At 40.5% G+C, this 21,335-nt stretch overlaps 1 protein-coding gene across 4 annotated transcripts in view; it reads right to left on the bottom strand.

Annotated features, from left to right (window-relative positions):
• Positions 1 to 21,335, bottom strand: part of tmem132e (transmembrane protein 132E) — a 726,703-nt gene that overhangs the window by 341,367 nt on the left and 364,001 nt on the right. For 3 of the 4 annotated variants that reach the window (XM_043718710.2, XM_087977486.1, XM_043718709.2), the window contains one exon: positions 9,655 to 9,798. The exons of the other annotated variant lie outside the window; for it this stretch is intronic. In XM_043718710.2, the coding sequence (XP_043574645.1) occupies positions 9,655 to 9,798 (144 nt within the window). The remainder of the gene's footprint in view (positions 1 to 9,654; positions 9,799 to 21,335) is intronic. 4 annotated transcript variants of the gene reach the window in all.

The raw sequence follows: 21,335 nt of genomic DNA, 5'->3' as shown, positions 1-21,335 counted from the left end.
TCACATGGGATTGAGAGGGAGCTAACCAACTGGATACAAAATTAACTTGAAGGTAGGAGACAGAGGATGGTGGAAGTGAGTTGCTTTTTGGACTGGAAGTCTGTGACCAGCGATATGCCAGAAGGATCGGTGCTGGGTCTGCTGCTTTTTGTCATTTATATAAATGATTTGGATGTGAATATACACTATTAAGTTAGTAAATTGCTAAAATACATGGTGTAGTAAACAGTGCATAAGATAATCTCAGAGTACAACACGACTTGATTAGATGGGCTCATGAGCCAATGAGTGGCAGATGGAGTTTTAATTTAGATAAATGTGGGCTGTGTGTTTTGGTAAGGCAAACCAGGACAGGAAGTATACAGTTATTGGAAGGACCCTGGGGCCTGTTGCCAAACAGAGACCTACGGGTGCAGGTGCGTAGTTCCTTGAAAGTGGAGTTACAGGTAGACAGGATGGTGAAGAAGGCATTTAGCATGCTTGCCTTCATTGTTCAAATGCTTTGAGTATAGGAGTTTTACATGGATGTCATGTTTGAGCTGTACAAGACATTGGTAAAGCCATTTTTAGAATACTGCATACAATTTGGTCGCCCTGTTAAAGGGAGGATGTTGTTAAACATGAGATGACGCAAAAATATTTATAAGAATGTTGCCAGTATTAAGGATTTGAGTTATAGGGAGAGGCTAAATAGACTTGGAGCATCGGAGGTTGAGGGGTGACCTTACAGAGCTTTAAAATCATGAAGGGTATGGATAGGGTGAATAGCCATGTTCTTTTTCCTAGGATAGGGAAGTCCAAAACTAGTGGGCATAGGTAGGGAGGGAAAGGACATGAGGGGCAATTAATACAGAATGTGCTGCCAGAAGAGGTGGTGAAGGTGGGTACAGTTACAACATTTTAAAGACATCTGGATGGGTATTCGAATAGGAAAGTTTTAGAGGGATATGCTGGGGGATATTGCTGGCAAATGGGACAAGGTCAGATTGGGATGTGTGGTACGTGTGAACAGGTCGGCCCGAAGGGTTTGTTTCTGTGCTGTAAACTCTATGCTGATGAAAATGAATAGACAAGCATGGGAAAGTCTGACAGTAATGCCAAAGATCATGAGCAAACTTTGCTAAATGACAGAGGAGTGTGCCAAAATTCTGTCTTTCATGAACTAGGTGGTGGCTGGCACGGAGAGCCAGATCCAGCAGAACAATCAGTATCTGCTCGATATGCATGGTCATCTTCTCTCACCTTTTGAGCCATGGATGCATCCATACATTGGTTATACAAGAGAGGGCTGTGAGACCTTGAGCCCCCTTCAAGGGATTATTATGAAGATGTGGGTGTACTTTACCTTTAAGAAAGTTAAAAGCTAGCATGCTAAAATATAGCATGTGGTCCAGCTACTGGGGTAGCTATGTAGCTGGATGCCTGGAGACAAAAACAGATTCAAATTAGGCCAATCAATTTAAATTATACCTCCAAAAAAAACCAACCTCCAATCAAGTTTGAATTTAATACATTGACAATATTAAAAGTCAATTACACAATCTGATGCTTTGGGGGCTCATTGTTGGGATTTGAACTGGTTTAGATTAGAATAGATTCCCCATAGTGTGAAAACAGGCCATTTGGCTCAACAAGTCCACACCTACCCTCTGAAGAGTAACCCACCAAGATCTTTTTCCTTCTGACTAATGCAACTAACACTATGGGCGATTTAGCATGAACAATTCGCCTGACCTGCACATCTTCGGACTGTGGGAGGAAACTAAAGCACCCAGAAGAAACCCAAGCAGACATGGGGAGAATGTATAAATTGCACACAGACAGTCACCCGAGGCTAGAAATGAACCCCGATCCCTGGTGCTGTGAGGCAGCAGCGCTAACCACTGAATCACCTTGCCACCTCGAGACAAATTTGAATACATTTGAGGGTACGTAAAATCCCAGCGTGGGCGGCACGGTGGCCCAGTGGTTAGCACTGCTGCCTCACAGCGCCAGAGACCCGGGTTCAATTCCCGCCTCAGGCGACTGACTGTGTGGAGTTTGCACGTTCTCCCCGTGTCTGCGTGGGTTTCCTCCGGGTGCTCCGGTTTCCTCCCACAGTCCAAAGATGTGCAGGTCAGGTGAATTGGCCAGGCTAAATTGCCCGTTGTGTTAGGTAAGGGGTAGATGTAGGGGTAGGGGTATGGGTGGGTTGCGCTTCGGCGGGGCGGTGTGGACTTGTTGGGCCGAAGGGCCTGTTTCCACACTGTATGTAATCTAATCTAATCTAATTTAAACACTTGCAGGTTAGTGTCCTAGATCTTTAAATAAAACATAGGTGAGACAATTTGTTTAATTTTGGTGACTTGTGACTGATTAAATTAAAAGTGAAAGAAGGGGCTCTTAAAATTTCAAAGACGTTCTTGGATTTGTGGGTGATTCAGAAATTTGCCAAGAAAATATAGAAGGAAAAGCAAAGACCACACTTAGTATTAGCAAAGAAGTTAGATTTGGGTTTAACCAAGGACAAAAGTAAAGCTGAAATTGTAAGGGAGTTACTCAATTCTCTGTGTCAGAGAAACAGGCAGGTGCAGTAAAGGTGGAAAAACTTAAATTACAGTTGAGGAAAATGGAGTCAGAAGATAAACAAAGAGAGACAGAGGAAAGAGAACAGGAGAGAGAAAGAGAGAGAGAGGAGAGAGAGAGGAAAAAAGGAGACAGAGATGGTTCTTAGTTGAGGGTGTGTTACTGGAAAAGCACAGCTTGTCAGGCAGCATCTGAGGAGCAGGAAAATTGAAGTTTCGGGTCGGAGCCCTTCATCCAGCCCGAAACACCGATTTTCCTGTTCCTCGAATGTTGCCTGGCCTGCTGTGCTTTTTCAGCAACACACTCTCAACTCTGATCTCCAGCATCTGCAGACCTCACTGTCTCCTAGAGGAGGTTCTTAGCTGAGCAAACAGAGAGAAAGAAAGGGAGAGACAGGGAGAGACTAAGAGTGAGAATTTGAACTTGAGAATTTGCGACTTAGCAAAGTCAAGTTAACATAATGGAGATTGAAAGAGAAGGTGGTGATAAGGCCGTGGAATGCTCTGCCTGCCAATGTAGTTAACTCAGCCACATTAGGGACATTTAAACAGTCCTTGGATAAGCATACGGATGATTATGACAGTATAGGGGGGTGGGCTTAGATTAGTTCAGAGGTCGGCGCAACATTGAGGGCTGAAGCGTCTGTTCTGTGCTGTATTGTTCTATATTCTACATGTACAAATATGTCAAAACTCTGCCACATTTTGATGAGAAAGATGTTGAAGCCTTCTTAATTTCATTTGAAAAATTGGCTAGGCAGATGAAATGGTCTGAGGCTTTATGGGTAATGCTAGTTCAGACTAAACTGGTAGGCAGAGCAAGTGAGGTATTTGCCGCACTGTCAGATGAGGTGTCAAGAGATTATGAAGAGGTTAACAGGCTATTTTACATGCTTATGAATTGGTACCAGAAGCCTATAGACAGCGGTTCAGAAACACAAAGAAGGAACCAGGTCAGACTTAATGTTGAGTTTGAAAGAGTTGTTTTGATCGATTGGGTGCTTGCTTTGAAAATAGGTAGGACATTTGAGGCATTACGAGAGATTATTCTGCTGGAGGAATTTAAAAACTCACTTCCAGAGATGGTAAGAATTCATGTGGAAGAACATATAGTTCAGCAAGTGAGGAGGGCAGCAGAATTAGCAGATGATGCATGTTGGTGCATAAGACAAGCTTCCTGCCAGAATTTCGTCCTGTAAGGGATAGAAGTTGGAAGAAGGGGAGACCCTTCACCATGAAACCAAGAGTAGAGAGCGCTGGTAAGAATTTGCTACAGGATAAAAAAAAAGAAGCCCAAGAGGGTGGAAAGGAGGTGAAAGGCCTCAGGTGTTTCCACTGTGGTAAAGTGGGACACGTAAAGTCACAGTGCTGGTTGTTAAAGAAAGGCACTGTGAGAAAAGATGTGGTCAAAGAAGTTAAGCCAGGGGCATTAGTGAAGGTAGTAAAGGAGACCCCCAAGAAGAGCTGAAGAGCCACAGGAGAGTGCACAGCCTAGACAGGGGCTGGGTATGGAGTTAGTACCTGATTTCCACAAAGAGTTTGCCTCTGTGGGTAAAGTTTACTCAGAAAGAACAGCAGGAGAAGGACAAGAAGTTATAATTTTGAGAGAAATAAGATCTAACCAGTCACGAATAGTAAGGAATGAGTGAATATACACTCTTTTTGAGCTGTTACCTGAGAGTATGGTAGATGGATGTGGGATAGATGAACAGAAATTAAGCATTCCCCTATGTAAGATCAGGTTGGAGTGCCAACTTAAGTCTGGGGAAGTTACAGTGGGAGTGATTGACAGAGTGTCAGCTCCAGGAATTCAGTTTATTCTTAGGAATGATTTGGCAAGGGCCAAGGTGGGAGTGAAACCCCATGTTGTGGAGAAGCCCAAGGAAGATCAAGAAACTGAGAAGTTAAAACAGAAATATCCTGGTATTTTCCCAGACTGTGTGGGAGCCAGATCCTACTGTCATAAGTCACAGCACAAAGCAAAAAGTAAAGAGAAAGAGGAAGGAGTTGTAAATAGTTGTTAGTTAATTATTCGTTTTAAGAAATAAAGTTGTTAATTTTTACTTAAATAGTTCTTGGCTTCTCAGATTTTCACAAATTACTGCATGGGATAAAACTTTTCTGCTTCTGGTTTAAATTAAGCAGGAGGGTTTACCCGTGTCATAACAGGATGCATCCCTCAAGAGGTGATGCAAGTGTAACTGTGTACTAACAGGGAAGAGGAACAACAGTCAGGCACTGAGAGATTGTCACCTCAGGATACTACAGAGGTGCCATGCTGCATTCCTCTGCTAGGGAACCAAACGCCTCTAACAAGTCAGGCTGAGGTGTACACCTATCAAAATCATTTGATGGAAGGCAGCAAAAACAATGAGCAGCTTCCTCAAACTTAGCTATCGCTGCTAAAGTGGTTAACAAGTCGTAGTGGTAGGAAAAGAATGATTGAGGAACATTACAGTCATTTTGGGTGCTCAGATGTCAATCTTGTATGCAGTGTTACAGCACTTAGTACAACTGTCACTCCTGCAGTTTTGTTCAGTTTTTAAGGCTTCTGACTATATTTTCTGTTTAGACTCCTTGACAGGTGATGATCACTCTCGATACTCACATGAACATCTTACACAGTAATGTAAAGAATGCTACATTCACTGCTGTTCTCTGGGAGGAACACGACCTCTGGAAACTGTGAACCCTGTGATCTTGTGAGTTAATTAACATTGTTTATGTTAGCCTTTATCTCAGTGAAAGATTAATGCCCACAAATTAGATTTGAGTTAGAAAATTGCAGCTCCCATGTAATCCTGCTTAACTCCATTCTGATGTTCTGAACAGAAGGCAAAACATGAAGGTATGGTGAACAGAGAGTGAATTAACTTGAAACTTATGCCAAAGGGTTTAATTCTTTAAAATTATAAAGCAAGCATTTCTTTGACAGCAGGAATGACGCTAAGTCATAATTGACAGACAGTTTTGAGTCGAAGAATGTGGTGCTGGAAAAACACAGGTGGTCAGGCAGCATCCAAAGAGCTGGAGAATCGACGTTTCAAGACCTTATGCTTGAAGCAAACAGTTTTGAGTGTCCACATATATTATTGCAAAGTGATTTGCCCTCAAATCTAATTGCCACCAGAATCTCTCAGGTGGGTCTTCCTCATTGCACAACTAGCCTGTGTCCTCACTATCCTCATCATCAGCATTATCGTCTCTCAAAATTACCATCACCTTCCCCTTCTTCCTTGTCTTAGGAGACAGGTCCAGTTGTTCATCTTCTAAAGTCTCAATGTAACCGCTCAATGTTACGTGGGAGGCAACAAACAATTACTATTCTGGTGACCCAGTCAAGTGAGTGCTCAAGTTTCCTCCAGAGTGATCTTGGCAATGGAAGCCCCTTGACTCCAGTTTGTCTGCAACCTGAATTTCAATTACAGCTTGTTTCAACAGCTGTATACGTGATTTGTCATGAATATCAGATTACTTGCTTTTCAAAACATGCAGCAATTCTTGCAAAACACCGGTTTTAAAAGCAGTTCTTTATTTCAGTCCATAATTTTAAGAAGTACAAAAATAAAAAGAAACGTTTAAATCTTTACATGAACTGCACAATTCACAAAATCATAACTGAGACGCAAAGAGTTATAGGTTTATTGTTTTAAAATGCTCAAACACATTTTCTCTTTATATAATAATAAGACTTACTTCACCATTCAATAAGCTCATGACTGGTCCGAATAAGACCTCAACTCAACTAATCTGCTTATTCCCATAAGCCTTGATTCCCTTGTCAAGCAAAAAACTGTCTAATTCAGTCTTATTTATATTAAAGCTCCCTTAACTGCTCTCCCTGGAAGAGAATTCCAAAAACTAATGTCTGTCTGAAAGAAGACCATGCTTTCTAGGATTTAGGACTGACCTCAGCTACAATTCAGTAACTTGTATATTTGCTGCTAATATAGAAACGCAACTGAGCAGCAAATAACAATACCTTGTTAGCTTCACTCTGAAATGTCTACATTTGAATGAAAGAGCATACAATTTAATGGATGTGTGCCTTTTCATTTGCAAGATAAATTTCAATATGTTCTTGAAGCTGAGCAACAGATCTTTCCTCATTTATACTTAATTTAACTGAAAACTGTCACAGTCACTTAGCACCAGACCTAATTTCAACTTTAAAGACTTGGACAAAAGAGCTCAATTCCAGAGGTGAACAGAAAATGAACTGAGCCAGCCATTGAAATATTGTGGCTGCAAAATCAGTTCAGAGAGTAGGAAACCTGCAGCAAGAAACTCATCGCTTGTCACCCCAGTGCTAATCCACCAAATAGAAGGCACAAATCAGGAGTGTGATGGAACAGTTGCCACCTACCCGGATGAAGGCAGCTCCAACAAAATTCATATAGGACAAAGTTTGACTGATACCCCATCCACCCTGTTAAACCTTCATGTCCTGAAACACTATTGCACAGTGGAATTAATGTGTACCATTAACAAGATGTAGTGCAGTAACACACCAAGATGCATCCAATAGTAACTTCCAAACCTGTAACCTGTTAGGTAAGGGGTAAATGTAGGGGTATGGGTGGGTTACGCTTCGGCGGGTCGGTGTGGACTTGTTGGGCCGAAGGACTTGTTTCCACACTGTAATGTAATCTAAAAAAACCCTCTAACAGCTGGAAAGATGACAGCAGTAGATAAATATCATAACCTGCAAGTATCCCTCTAAGTCACACACCATCGCAATTTGGAACCATATCCTTGTCCCTTCACTGTCTCTGGGTCAATATTCTGGAACTCCCTCTCTAACAGTGCTATGGGTATACCTTCCCCGAAAAATTGCAGCAGTTCAAAAAAGTCACTTTCTCCAGAGCAATTATGGATGGGCAATAAATGCTGGTAGGCCAGTAATGCCCATGTTCCCTGAGTGAATAAAATATAAACCAATAAGATTAATATTTCAAATTAATTCACATGCATTTTGCCAATAGTTCAAACATGCAAGGTTTGGAATTTTAAACATTACTACTTTTGAGTCAATTAAGTCAATAATAGGTGGCTTTGTTTAAAGCCCTTGAGGAAGACTCAAATTACTGGCACACAAAAGACCAAATGAATAAAGGAAGGAAAGGAGAGAGAACCCTTTCAATATATGATTTGTTTATTAGAGCGGATAGGAAAATGCAATTATGAAAGCAAACAATATTTCTGAATAAAATGGCTAGCAGAGAGGGGAAATTGAAAGAAGGAAAATAGTAAAAATGTCCACTACCCATTCTTGGGGCAGATCATTCAGAGTATGGGATGTAGATGGAGATTGGGGTAAACAATAATGAAGTGGGAGAAAGGGGCAACAATAGAATTAAGAGTATCATTGGAACAAGGTGATAGAAAGAGGAAATAATAACAGGAAAATAAAGATGTAAGGACATCAAAGTTTCAATTGGAATTACTGAGAACTATATTTTCTCACAATTGACATGCAAAATGGAGCATTTATACAAATGATTTGGATATAGGCATAAGAGGTATAGTTAGTAAGTTTGAAGATGACACCAAAATTGGAGATGTAGTGGACAGCGAAGATGGTTACCTTGGATTACAACGGGATCTTGATCAGATGGGCCAATGGGCTGAGGAGTGGCAAATGGAGTTATTTTAGATAAATGTGAGGTGTTGTATTTTGGGAAAGCAAATCTTAGCAGGACTTATACACTTAATGGTAAGGTCCTAGGGAGTGTTGCTGAACAAAGAGACCTTGGACTGCAGGTTCTTAGCTCCTTGAAAGTAGAGTCGCAGGTAGATAGACAAGTGAAGAAGGCACTTGGTATGCTTTCCTTTATTGGTCATAGTATTGATTACAGGAGTTGGGAGGTCATGTTGCGGCTGTACAGGACATTGGTTAGGCCACTTTTGGAATACTGCATGCAATTCTGGTCTCCCTCTTAAGGGAAGGATGTTGTAAAACTTGAAAGGGTTCAGAAAAGATTTCCAAGGATGTTGCCAGGGTTGGAGGATTTGAGCTATAGGGTGAGGTTGAATAGGCTGGGGCTGCTTTCCTGGGAGTGTCGGAGGCTGAGGGGTGACCTTATAGAGATTTATAAAATCATGAGAGGCATGGATAAGGTAAATAAACAAGGTCTTTTCCCTGGGTTGGAGGAGTCCAGAACTAGAGGACATAGGGTTTAGGGTGAGAGGGAAAAGATATAAAAAAGGGGCAACTTTTTCACACAGAGGGTGGTGCGTGTCTGGAGTGGGCTCTCAGAGGAAGTGGTGGAGGCTGGTAAAATTGTAACATTCAAAAGGCATCTGGATGGGTATACGAATAGGAAGGGTTTGGAGGGATCTGGGTCAGGTGCTGGCAGGTGGGACTAAATTAGGTTGGGATATCTGGTTGGCATGGACGGGTTGGACCTAAGGGTTTGTTTCTGTGCTGTACATCTCTATGACTCTAATATAACAATTAACAACTCCTTTCCTCACCTTGTGACTATTATCTCCTCCTACCTGAAAGTAATGAAAAGACAAAAGCTGGAGAAGCACAGAGTTAAAAGCAAAGAGTTAATGAAAGGGAAACAGTCGATAAACAGGAAGAAATAGACAGAAGCACCATGCAGGAAACTTATATTTATGTCAAGATTAATGGAAATCTGGAATCCTCTCCAAAATTTGCTGATGGTGGTTCATGTGAAAATGTTAAAATCAAGATTGTTAGTTTTTGTGAGATTAAGGAATTAAGTGTTGTGGAACCAAGTTGAGTAGATGAGTGTAATGGACAGATCACACATTAACTAATTCAAAGATGAAATTGCCGAAAAGAGAGTAAATGGCTTACTCCTGTTCTTAAGGGACAAAGAGAATAGTCAGCAAAAGAAGAAACTGGTAAGTGAGGGACCATATTTCTTCACAGGGACTCGTTTTCATTCTTGGTGAAAGAGATATGAAAACTCTGGAAAATCAACATCAACAGGATTTACAAAGAAACTCTGCAGAGCTTTTGTCAAATCTACAATATGGAACCAGGAGGTGATGTGAAAATTTACCCTCCATGGTTTATAATGCCATATTTTCAATGGCCTTTTTAAAAATTGCTCACCTGCTTAAAACTCCTTGCTTCCTATTCATCTCCACTGTAGCAATGGAATGTTTTCCACCATTCATGATCTCGGATCTCAACTGCCAGGTTTCAGGATTTTTGGGCCACATGTTTTTCAGGTTCACTCCTTTTTTGGCTTTTACTCTGAAAAATGTTGAATAAAACAACAGTCAGATAATTTCAAAGAAGTTATCAAATCAAAAAAGTAAAACACTCTGATGCTCTGATTGAATCAGTGCTGCCCATTCATGTTGAGAACTCAGAATAGAGAAGTGCACTGCATAAATCAATCATTTCAATCTCAGGACACAGATGCAATAAAAGTGTTCAATACATACCAAAACAATACTAGTTCTGATTTAGAATAATTCTTAACTTCTATTTTTTGCATCTAAGTAATATTTAGAGAATAATATCAGGGTGGAGAACAGGACAAAGTTGCAAGTATAGTGTTGGGCAACTTGATTTATGAAGTGTTTAATATCACTGTTTTTGAAATTGGACTTTGAACTGGACATGTGGAGTTTGGTATACGTCTATGAAGGGGTTTAATAATTAACTTGTAAGTATATCTGTAACCATGATGATTTCTTTTAAAACAAGTAGGAGAGAGATATTTTCTGGTTAATAACAATATTGTTTTAGGTGAGCTTTATGAGCAACAAGATAAACAAATATGCATCACGTTTCAGATAGAAGAATCCAGAGTTTTTTTAATCATGTTGGAGGAAACACCCATACTTCAAAGGTTTTAGTATGCAGAAGGGTTGGCTGAAATTGCATGTGTAAGGCAGTTGCTCTTGTAGAAAGGGATAGCTTAGAGTTCTTCAGAAATAGGTTAGCTCAGTGTCAGGAGTTTAGTCTAAAAAGTCCAGACCAGAAGTGTTTTGTTAAAACCCTGGAAGGGTTATTTGAAGCTGAAAAAGCCTAAGCTCAGTGATAAGAAGACTGAAGGAAACAGCTTCCAGATTCTCAAAACTGATAATTAAAAGATAATGTAAATTAAGCCATATAAACACAATAGAGACAGGACTTCTTTCTGATGTGTGTACTGTAAAGAAATGCTGTTGGGATTAATGGGATTATACATGACCATGTGTTTGAAAATCCTTAAACTTGTGTCATATGTAAATATCAAATTGTTTTCATTTTTTTTGTGTAATATACTTCAGTGTTCTTATTTTTACCAAATATCTGTTGCATTGCATGCTTGCATTTCAAGAATTACCACCTCATTAAAACACCTTCCAAGAAACTAAATATGATCTATCAAACCAAATTTCAGTCTTCAGATATGACCTGTTCAGCAATTTACATCAGCTAGGACAATAACAAAAGAACGAAACCCATAGCACCACAAATGGCTCAGCTATTCAGAAAAAAAGGAAGAATAATGGATGAGCAGTAATTATAGGAAATTCATCAGTTAGGATAAACAGACAAGTATTTCTGCAGCCATAGTCTTTACTCCAGGGTAGTACATTATCACCCCGGTGCCTGGATAAAGGATGTCACAGGGCAGCTGCAAGGGATTTTATTAATGGGAGGTTGATCAGCCAAAGGTTATGTCCACATTGGTACCAACAGTGTTAAGAAGAGGAATGTAGTCCTGTATTCCGAATTTAGTGAAGTAGCTAGAAGATTAGCAAAGAAAACCTCAGAAGTAAGAATATCCACATTACTCCCAGTACCATGTACGAGTGAGTATAGAAATAGAAAGAGAAGATGGATGAATGCTTTGCTTTTTCTATATACACTCATGACACGTGGGCATCACTGGCTGGCCAGCATTTATTGCACATTCTTAGTTGCCTTTGAAAAGATCATGGTGAGTTGCCTTCTTGAACCCCTGCTGTAGGTTGACCTACAATGCTGTCATGTAGCGAATTTGAGGATTTCGACCCAGTAACAATGAAGGAACGATGATATATTTCCAAATTTAGATGGTTAGTGCCTTGGAAGGGAACTTTGTCGTCCCACGTATCTGCTGCTCTAACTCTTCTAGATGGTTCTGATCATGAGTTTGAAAGATTCTTTCTTGGGAGTCTTGGTGAATTTTTGCAATGTAATGATTATCTTCAACAGTGATGAGATAAACATTATCCATTGACAATCAATGGCTTTACCATAACTGAAAATCCCACTATCAACATCCTGGGGATTACCATTGACCATTGGATTGGATACTCTTTGGAGGATCAGTGTGGACTCGATAGGCATAATAACCTCTTCCTATACTATAGAGATTCTAACATTTGTTACAATGGAGGACTCAATATATACTAGGATAATAACTTTAGAAGGTAATGTAAAGGGCAACAAGGGGCAAGCATTCCTAGATTCTGTTCAGTAGAATTTTCTGCAGCAGCATGCATATAGCCCAAATAAAAAGGGTGCACTGTTAGACTTGGTTATTGGAGCTGAGGTGGGTCAAGAAGATCAAGTGAATTTGGAGGACATTTAAGGAACAGTTCAATAAGGCATTCATGAAGTCATTGGATAATTATTTGGATAGAAATAGTATGCAAGGGCATGGGGAAAAAGCAGGAGATTGGCAATAGGTAACAATGCTCATTCAAAAGCTGATGCTGACATGATGAGACAAATGTCTTTGGTGCCATTACATGTCTGTGATTTTGTCATAAGTGTATCACGAGGATCAGAATTTTGGTGGAAAAGAACAATAAACAATCCAATGTGAGAATAATACACCAGGGGAGAACTGAATTCAATGGGGCAAGAATGCAACTATTCTTGGAAAACCTGAACCATATGTTGGGAAAAAAAAACATGGCTGAGCAATGTGTTACCTTTAAAGAAGAGATCTGTAAGGTATATCTGTCAAAGGGAAAAAGTAGGGCAAAAAATACAGAGGTATGTGGATGAAAAGGAGAAATAAAGACAAAGAAGAAAAAGCTTATGAGAGGTTTCAGATGGAAAGTTCAATTGAGAAACAGGCTGAGTATAGAAGGCTCAGAAAGGAGATGAAAAAGTAGACACATGAAGCAAAGAAAGATTATAATAACAGACTAGTCAACTAACATAAAATGAAATCCCAAACCTTCAATAAGCACATCAGCAGCATAAGGATGATAAAAGGACAAATAAAGCCAATTAGGGACCAAAATATGGATTCATACAAGAAATGAGGGAGCAGGGATGAGATATTAAATGAGTACTTTGCATCTATCTTTACTAGATGTTACCAAGCCATGGTGAAAGAAAAAGAAATTGATAACTAGAAGGATACACAATTGATAAGAAGCAAGTATTGGATAGATGGTTTGTACACAAAGATGACAAGACACTGGGTCTGGATGAGATATATCCAAAGATATTGAAGGAAATATGAGTGGAAAATTTGGGGGCAAACGTCAAAATCTTTCAGTATTCCTTTGACTCAGGACAGTGTCAAAGAGAACAGTAAACAGGATGCTGTTGTTCACAAAAAAGGGTGTAGAGATAAGGGCCAGCAATTACATACTGGTGAGTTTAATTTCATGGTGGGGAAGCTTCCAAAGCTATAATTGTGGATAGAATTAATAGTCACATGGACATATGTGCATTAATTTAGAGAGTCAGCATGATTTTCTGAAAATCATGTTTTGCAAACATTCTGGAGATCTTTTTAAAGATGTAGTAGAGAGGGACATTGAGGTAATGCTATTGCTGTGGTGTACATGAACCTCCAAAATGTTTTTGATAGTGTTGACAAACGTCTGAGCAAAATTAGACCTCATGGAAGAAAAGTGGGCAGTAGCAACGTTAACAGAAAGAAATAGTCAATTATATTTTTCAGGCTGAAGGAACATTTATAGTGGAGTTCCCCAGTTGGTATTCAAAGTCTTGTTCTCCTTATAGAGCCATAGACTAATACAGAATGGAAACAAACTGGTCCATACTGACCATGGTGCCTACTCAGCTAGTTCCAATTGCCCGCATTCAGTTCATATCCCTTGGAATTCCCATCCATGCATCAATCTAAATGTTTTTTAAATGTTGCTATTGCACCTGCCTCAACCACTTTCTCTGGCAGCGCATTCCAAAAACGGACCACTTGCTGTGTGAATAAGTTGCCCCTCAGGTTCTTCTTAAATCTTTCCCTCACACGTTAAACTAATGCTCTCTAGTTTTCATCCTATCTATGTCCCTCATGATTTTATACACCTCAATAAGCTCACCCCTCCTCATTCCCCTATGCTCCAAGGAATAAAGTCCTGTCCTGGCCAACCTCCCCCTATAACTCAGGCCTACTAGTCCTGGCAACACCCTCATAAACCGTCTTTGCACTCTTTCCAGTTTAACTGTCTTTCCTATAACAGGGTGACCAAAACTGTACACAATACTCCAAGTGCAGTCTCACCAACCACTTATACATATGTAACAAAACGTTCAAACTCCGATACTCAATGCCTCAACCAACGAATGCCAACATGCTAAATGCCTTCTTCATCACCCTGTCTACTGTGATGCCGCTTTCAAAGAACTATGTACTTATACTCCAAGGTCCCTCTGTTCCACAACACTCCTCAGGACCTTACCATTTACTGTATAAGTCCTACCTTGGTTTGAGTTTCCAAAGTGCAATATCATACTTATCTGTATTGAATTGCATTTACCAACCCTCAGTCCACTTCCCCATTTGATTAAGATGCTTTTCTAATTTTTGATAACCTTCCACGCTTTGCTTCTAACCAACGGGCCAATTTTGAATCCAATTAGCTAGGTCTCTCTGGATCCCATGTGTCTTAACCTTTATGACTAGCCTGTCATAAGGGTCTTTGTTAAAGGCCTTACTAAAGTCTACATAGACAACATCCACTGCCCTATCTTTATCTATCCTCTTGGTTACCTCTTTGAAAAACTCTAAAAGATTTAGCAGATATGAATTCCCATGCACAATTCCTTGCTGACTATCCCTAATCAAACTTTGACTATCCAAATGTTGGTTGATCCTGTCTCTCAGTATCCTCTCCAACAACTTGCCTACCACTGATGTCTGGCTTATAGTTCCCTGGCTTGTCTTTGCTACCTTTCTTAAACAATGAAACAATATCAGCCACCTTCCAGATTTCCATAACTTCACCAGTGACTAAGGATGAAGCAAAAATCTCTGCAAGGGTATCCCACAACATGCAAGGATGGACTTGATCAGGCTCAGGGGATTTATGCACCTTATTGTGCTTTAAGGCACATGCAGTCCAAAACATCCCCACTTGTTTTCCTTAACATTCATGATTTTCTCCTCAGTAAACACTGAGGCCAGATCCATCTCATAAACTCTTCTTGTACTTCTGATTTCCCCCTTAAGTGCACTCTTACAGTTTTTATCATCATCTCGAGATCATTTGAACCTGATAGTTTAAACCCAATGAATGCATTCTTCTTTTTCCTGACCAGAGATTCTATATCTCTCGTCAGCCAGGGTTCCCTAAACTTGCCAGCTTTTCCTTTTACCCTAACAGGGTGAAACTGTCCCTAGACTCTTGATATCAAACATTTTAAAATCCTCCCATTTGCCAGTCATTCCTTTTCCTTCAAACAGACTCACTCAATTGACCTCTGCTGATCTTGCCTAATGGCCCCAAATTTGGCCCTGCTACAGCTTAGCACTTTAACTGTCCTATCGTTATTCAAAATTTTATTAAAACTAAGACAATTATAGTCACTGAACCCAAAGTGCACTCTGACTGACACTTCAGTCACTTAAGAGTCATAGAGTCATAGAGATGTACAGCATGGAAACAGACCCTTCGGTCCAACCTGTCCATGCCGACCAGATATCCCAACCCAAACTAGTCCCACCTGCCAGCACCCGGCCCATATCCCTCCAAACCCTTTCTAATCATATACCCATCCAAATGCCTCTTAAATGTTGCAATTGTACCAGCCTCCTCTGTGCGTGAAAAAGTTGCCCCTTAGGTCCCTTTTATATCTTTCCCCTCTCACCCTAAAACTTGCCCAACCTCGTTACCTAAGAGGAGGTTCTGTTATTGAGTTTTGAGAAGATTTGTAGCTCGGGTTGAGGTTCTGGATATAAGTTTGCTCGCTGAGCTGGAAGGCTTGTTTTCAGATATTTCATAACCATACTAGGTAACATCTTCAATGAGCCTCCAGTGAAGCACTGGTGGTATGGCCCACTTTTTATTTATGTGTTTAGATTTCCTTGGATTGGTGACCCACATGAAAGACATGACCCATTCTCACGAGTACCCTTACATACAGATGAGGAAGGGCACCACTTCGACTGGGCCAACACGTCCATCCTAGGACAAGCCAGAGACATGCGCGAGAATTCCTAGAAGCATGGCACTCCAACTGGAACTCTATAAACAAACACGTTGACTTGAATCCCACTTACCACCCCCTGAGAAAAAAAGAACAGGAAATGACAACACCAACCTAAGAAACCTCAACACATAAATAAAAAGCCGGCCATACCACCACTGCTTCACCGGAAGCTTACTGATGATGTTACCTAGTATGGTGACGAAATGTCTAAAAATGAACCTTCCAGCTTAGTGAGCAAACTTACGTCCAGGAGGTCTTGTGTTGCGCCCTCCCAAGTAGGGCCCTTTACATATTGTTTTAGGAAACGTTTCTCGACATATTTGACAAATTCCACCTAGTCCGGGCCTTTTACCCTCTAGGTGGCCCAGTTAATACAGGGGAAATTAAAATCTTCAACCAATACAGGCTATTCTGTTATAATATGTATTTCATTAATACAAATTCACTGTAAAGCAATTGACGAATTGTTTGAAAGGATTCAATGTTATCTGCCATTTAACTTAATCTCAAATGACTGTCCTTCCTCCCACTGTGATTGGCTTACCAGTAATCCTAAATCATGAAGTTTCACAAAAGCAATAAGTAGTACTGGATTGAAACTTTGAACCAAGTGGGGAAAAAGATTGATTCCTAAAGGTTATTAACTGCCTTTCATGAAGTCTGATTTTTATTTCAACAAGTGAGCACAATGTTGTATCTCATAAGTGAACAGCAATTTGATTTACAAATGACACAAAAAAATTTCACAGAAAAGCATGAGGTATTCTGCTATCAGTGTGATATTAAGCATTTTAGGTAACACCAGAATTGGCGATTAAACAAAAGCATTTTCATAAGTATTTGTCATTGTACACAATTATGGGAAATATACAATGCATTAAATCAATAAGACAGCAAGCACAATTTAACAACTAGTAAGGGCTACACAGAATAAACTAACTAATGCATTGCAATCTTCCAGGTTCAGTCGCAGCTGGCCTGGAGGCAGGAAACAAACTTAATGACACAGGATGGTAGTGAGCTAGAACCATGCCATCTATCCTAAAGAAGTTTTGGTGTGAAGGCCAGGACTGAACCATCTTGAACTGTCACCAATTGAGTCCCTTGATGGTCAACTAATGACCACATAAAGGCCTCATCCTGCCCAGACTACAATTATTTCAGCTCCAGGCAGATCGAGAAAAAGGCCTCTTACCTGAATGATAAACTGGGCCTCTCATTGACCAGGGTCACCAGGTAGGCAGGACATGCTGATTTGGGGTCTGGCAGAAAGTCCAGTGGCAGTTAAAAAGCTGCCTCAATGATATTAAAACCAACACTTGTCTCACCTTAGTAAGCTGCCACTTTCCCTCCTAGAAACAGGTTCATTTTTGGAATTAGTCTGAAAAATGGAAAATCCTGGCTATGATTTAGATGTCTATGAATGAGATGAGGCTAAAATTTCCTTGGTACTAAATGTTGGCAAACAGTGTCTTACTTTTGCTATTCATCAGACAGAATTTTAAAAATGCCATCTAATACTCTGGTCAATGTTACATATGGGAGACTGGACACATTATAATAGACTGGCAAATGAAGTACATCAAGTCATAGAGATGTACAGCACAGAAACAGACCTTCTGGTTCAACTCGCCCATGCTGACCAGATATCCTAAATTAATTTAGTTCCATTTGCCAGCACTTGGGCCATATCCCTCTAAACCTTTCCTATTCTTATACTCATCCAGATGTCTTTTAAATGATGCAGTTTACCAGCCTCCGCCACTTCCTTTGACAGCTCATTCCATACATGATCACCCTTTGCATGAAAACGTTGCCCCAAAGGTCCCTTTTAAGTCTTTTCCCTCTCACCTAAAGCTATGTCCTTTAGATTAGATTAGATTAGATTCTCTACAGTGTGGAAACAGGCCGATCGGCCGAACAAGTCCATACCGCCCTTCCGAAGAGAAACCCATCCAAACAACATTCCCCTACCCTATATTTACCCCTGAGTAAGCTAGGAGGTGTAATGGATGGCATTTGTAGGAAGGGAGAAAAACTGCAGATACTGTCAGGTAAATAGGTTACTGCCAGGAAAGGTAAGAGATGGAGGCAGGTAGTACAGGAGTCTCCTGTGGCTATCCCCATCTCAAACAAGCATGCTGCTTTGGAAAATGTAAGAGGTGATGGAGTCTTAGGAAAATGTAGCGTGAACAACTAGGAATCTCGTACTGAGACTGGCTTTATTGTAATGAGGAATACGTCAGGTTCCAAGTGACCAATTGTGATAGGGGACTCTCTAGTCAGAGGCACAAGACGTTTCTGCGGCCAGCAGTGAGAAATCAGAACGGTGTGCTGTCTCCCTGGTACCAGAACCATGGATATCTCTAAGTGAGTGCAGGATCTTCTCAAAGGGGAGTGGGACCAGAAGGGGATTGTTGTACACATTGGAACTAACAACATAGGAAGGCAAAAGGCTGGTATTCAGAAAGGAGAATATAGGAAGTTAGGCAGGAATTTAAAAAGATCCTCGAGGGTAGTAATATCTGGATTACTCTCGGTGTTATGAGCTAGTGAGGGTAGGAATAGGAGGATACAGCGGATGAATGCATGGCTGAGGAGCTGGTGTACGGGAGAAGGATTCACATTTTTGGATCATTGGAAGCTGTTTTGGGGTAGAAGTGACGGATATAAGAAGGATGGATTGCACCTGAAATAGAAAGGGAGTAATATATTGGTGGGGATATTTCCTAGAGCTACTTGGGAGGAAATGAACTAGAAAGATTTTATGGGGGGCTGTTTGGTGTGGTGGGACCCAGGGAGATAGTGAGGAAAGAGATCAGTCTGAGACTGGTACAATTGGGAAAAGGAGCAAGTCAAACAATCAGGACAGCCAGGAACAAAGCAGAGAATTAGTTAAATTAAACTGCATTTTTTTCAATGCAAAAGGCATAACAGGAAAGGCAGATGAACATAGAGCATGGTTAGGAAATGGGCCTGAGATATCATAGCGATCACAGAGACATGGCTCAGGGATGGACAGGACTAATGTTCCAGGATACAAATGCTATAGGAAGGATAGATAGGGGTCAAGAGAGGATGGGGAGTGCCGCTTTGATAAGGGATTATGTTACTGCTATATTTCGGGAGGATATTCCTGGGAATATGTCCAGGGAAGGCATTTGGGAGGAACTGAGAAATAAGAAAAGGATCATTACCTTGTTGGGATTGTAATATAGACCCCCCAATAGTCAGCAGGAAATTGAGAAACAAATTTGTAAAGAGATCTCAGTTATCTGTAAGAATAATAGAGTGGTTATGGTAGGGGATTTTAACTTTCCAAACATAGACAAGGACTGCCATATTGTTAAGGGTTTAGATGGAGAGGAATTTGCACAAGAAAATTTTCTGATTCAATCTGTGGATGTACCTACTCAAAAAAGTGCAAAACTTGATCTACTCTTGGGAAATAAAGCAGGGCAAGTAACTGAGGTGTCCATGGGAGAGCACTTTGTGAACAGCAACCATAATTCTACTGGTTTTAATATAGTGATGGAAAAGGATAGAGAGGATCTAAATTGGAGGAAAACCAATTTTGACAGTATTAGACAAGAACTTTCAAAACTTGATTGGGGGCAAATGTTCACAGCAAGGTTTGTGAAAGTTTGTAGCTCAGGTTGCGGTTTCGACTGGGACAACACATCTATCCTGGGACAGGCTAAGCAAAGACATGCCAGAGAATTCCTAGAGGCCTGGCACTCCAACCACTACGCCATAAACAAACACATAGATCTAGATGCCATCTATCAACCCCTCAGAAAACGAACAGGAAATGACATCACCGCAAACCCCAGGAACCCCATCCAGGAGAAAGATATTAATAGAAAGCAGGAGACAACAGCTTCGCTTCACTTGGAGGTCACCACTGATGATGTTACCTAGCCAGGTAATGAAATGTCTGGATATCAAACCTACAGCTCTGCGAGCAAACCTACACCCTAAAGATGTTCACAGGTAAAGGGACTGCTGGAAAACGGAAAGCCTTCAAAAATGAGGTAACGAACGTCCAGGGACAATATGTTCCTGTCGGGAGAAAGGTAAGACTGGTAGATGTAGGGAATGCTGGATGACCAGAGAAATCGAGGTTTTGGTCAAGAAGAAGAAGGAAGCCCTTCATCAGGAGAGGTAATGTCGGGGGTGATGGACTCTCAGGGAAATGTAGCACGAATAGCCAAAGTTCTGGTAGTGAGACTAAAGGGCCGATGCCTGAAAAGTTGATTCTCCTGCTCCTCAGATACTGCTTGACCGGCTGTGCTTTTCCAGCACCTCATTGATTCAAGAATTTACTTCACTGCATACTACCCATAGGTCTTATGAACATACAAGTAAGGAGCAGGAGTTGGCCATTCAGCCCCACATGCCTGCTCTGTCATTCAAAAAGAATGTGGCTGATCTGATTATAACCAAAAATCCCTCCTGCTGTGATAATGTTTCACCCCCATGTTCAAAAATATTCAAGGACTGCCTCTTCACCACCTTTTCAAGAGAAGTGCTCATGTGACCCTCAAAAAAATAATTCTCACCACCTGTTTTATCTTGATTCCATTTAAACGGGTGACCTATGAATTTTAAACAGTGAATCTAAATTCTCCCAAAGAGGGAACATGTTCTCTAAATCGACCCTGTCAAAACCCCTTATAATATTTTACATTTCAAACACATCACCACTTATTCTTCTAAATTCCAGCACATAGAAGCTTAACCTGTCTACCTTTCCTCAAATGACAACCCAGTAATATAGATGTCTTTCCTGTATGTCTTTCCTGAAGTGCTTCTGTTGCATTTACATTCCTCCTTAAAAAAGTTGACCAAACATGAAATTCCAGATGTTACCCCTATAATTGAAATATAACCTCCCTACTTTTTTATTCAATTTCTCTTACAATAAATGACAATATTGGATTAGCTTTCCAAGTTATCACTGTGCCTGCGTTCAAACTTTTCTGCATCATGCAGTGGGACAGCCACACATCTCTGCACCTCAGAGCTCTGCAATCTCGCACTGTTTAAATAATGTGCTTCTTTATTATTCTTCCTGTTGAAATGAATAAATTCACATTCCCACAAATTGCTCCTTTTGAAAATCTGTTCTCACTCACTTAATCTATTTGTATCACTTGCAGTGTCCTTCTGTCTTCATCACAACTTACTTTTTTTTAATCTACCCTTGTAACTTTTTTTACGTAGCTCCTTAGAGTGTTTTAGCACTGGGTCAGGATCCTCCGACTCTGCCTCTGATACAGTATGTAACACATAGTAGCTCATCTCTTGTGCTCAAAGCATCTCGGAAAAAATTAATTCTCTTCTTCAGGCAGCAAAGGCATCAAGGTGGCAATGCCCGAGATATCTTC

This window comes from Chiloscyllium plagiosum, unplaced genomic scaffold (genome assembly GCF_037043375.1).
Source record: "Chiloscyllium plagiosum isolate Xiang-an unplaced genomic scaffold, Cpla_swu_hap1 HiC_scaffold_31, whole genome shotgun sequence".
In the NCBI taxonomy this organism is placed as follows: Eukaryota; Metazoa; Chordata; class Chondrichthyes; order Orectolobiformes; family Hemiscylliidae; genus Chiloscyllium; species Chiloscyllium plagiosum.
Note: the sequence above shows the minus strand (reverse complement) of the source record. Positions and strands in the feature narration are given on the sequence as shown.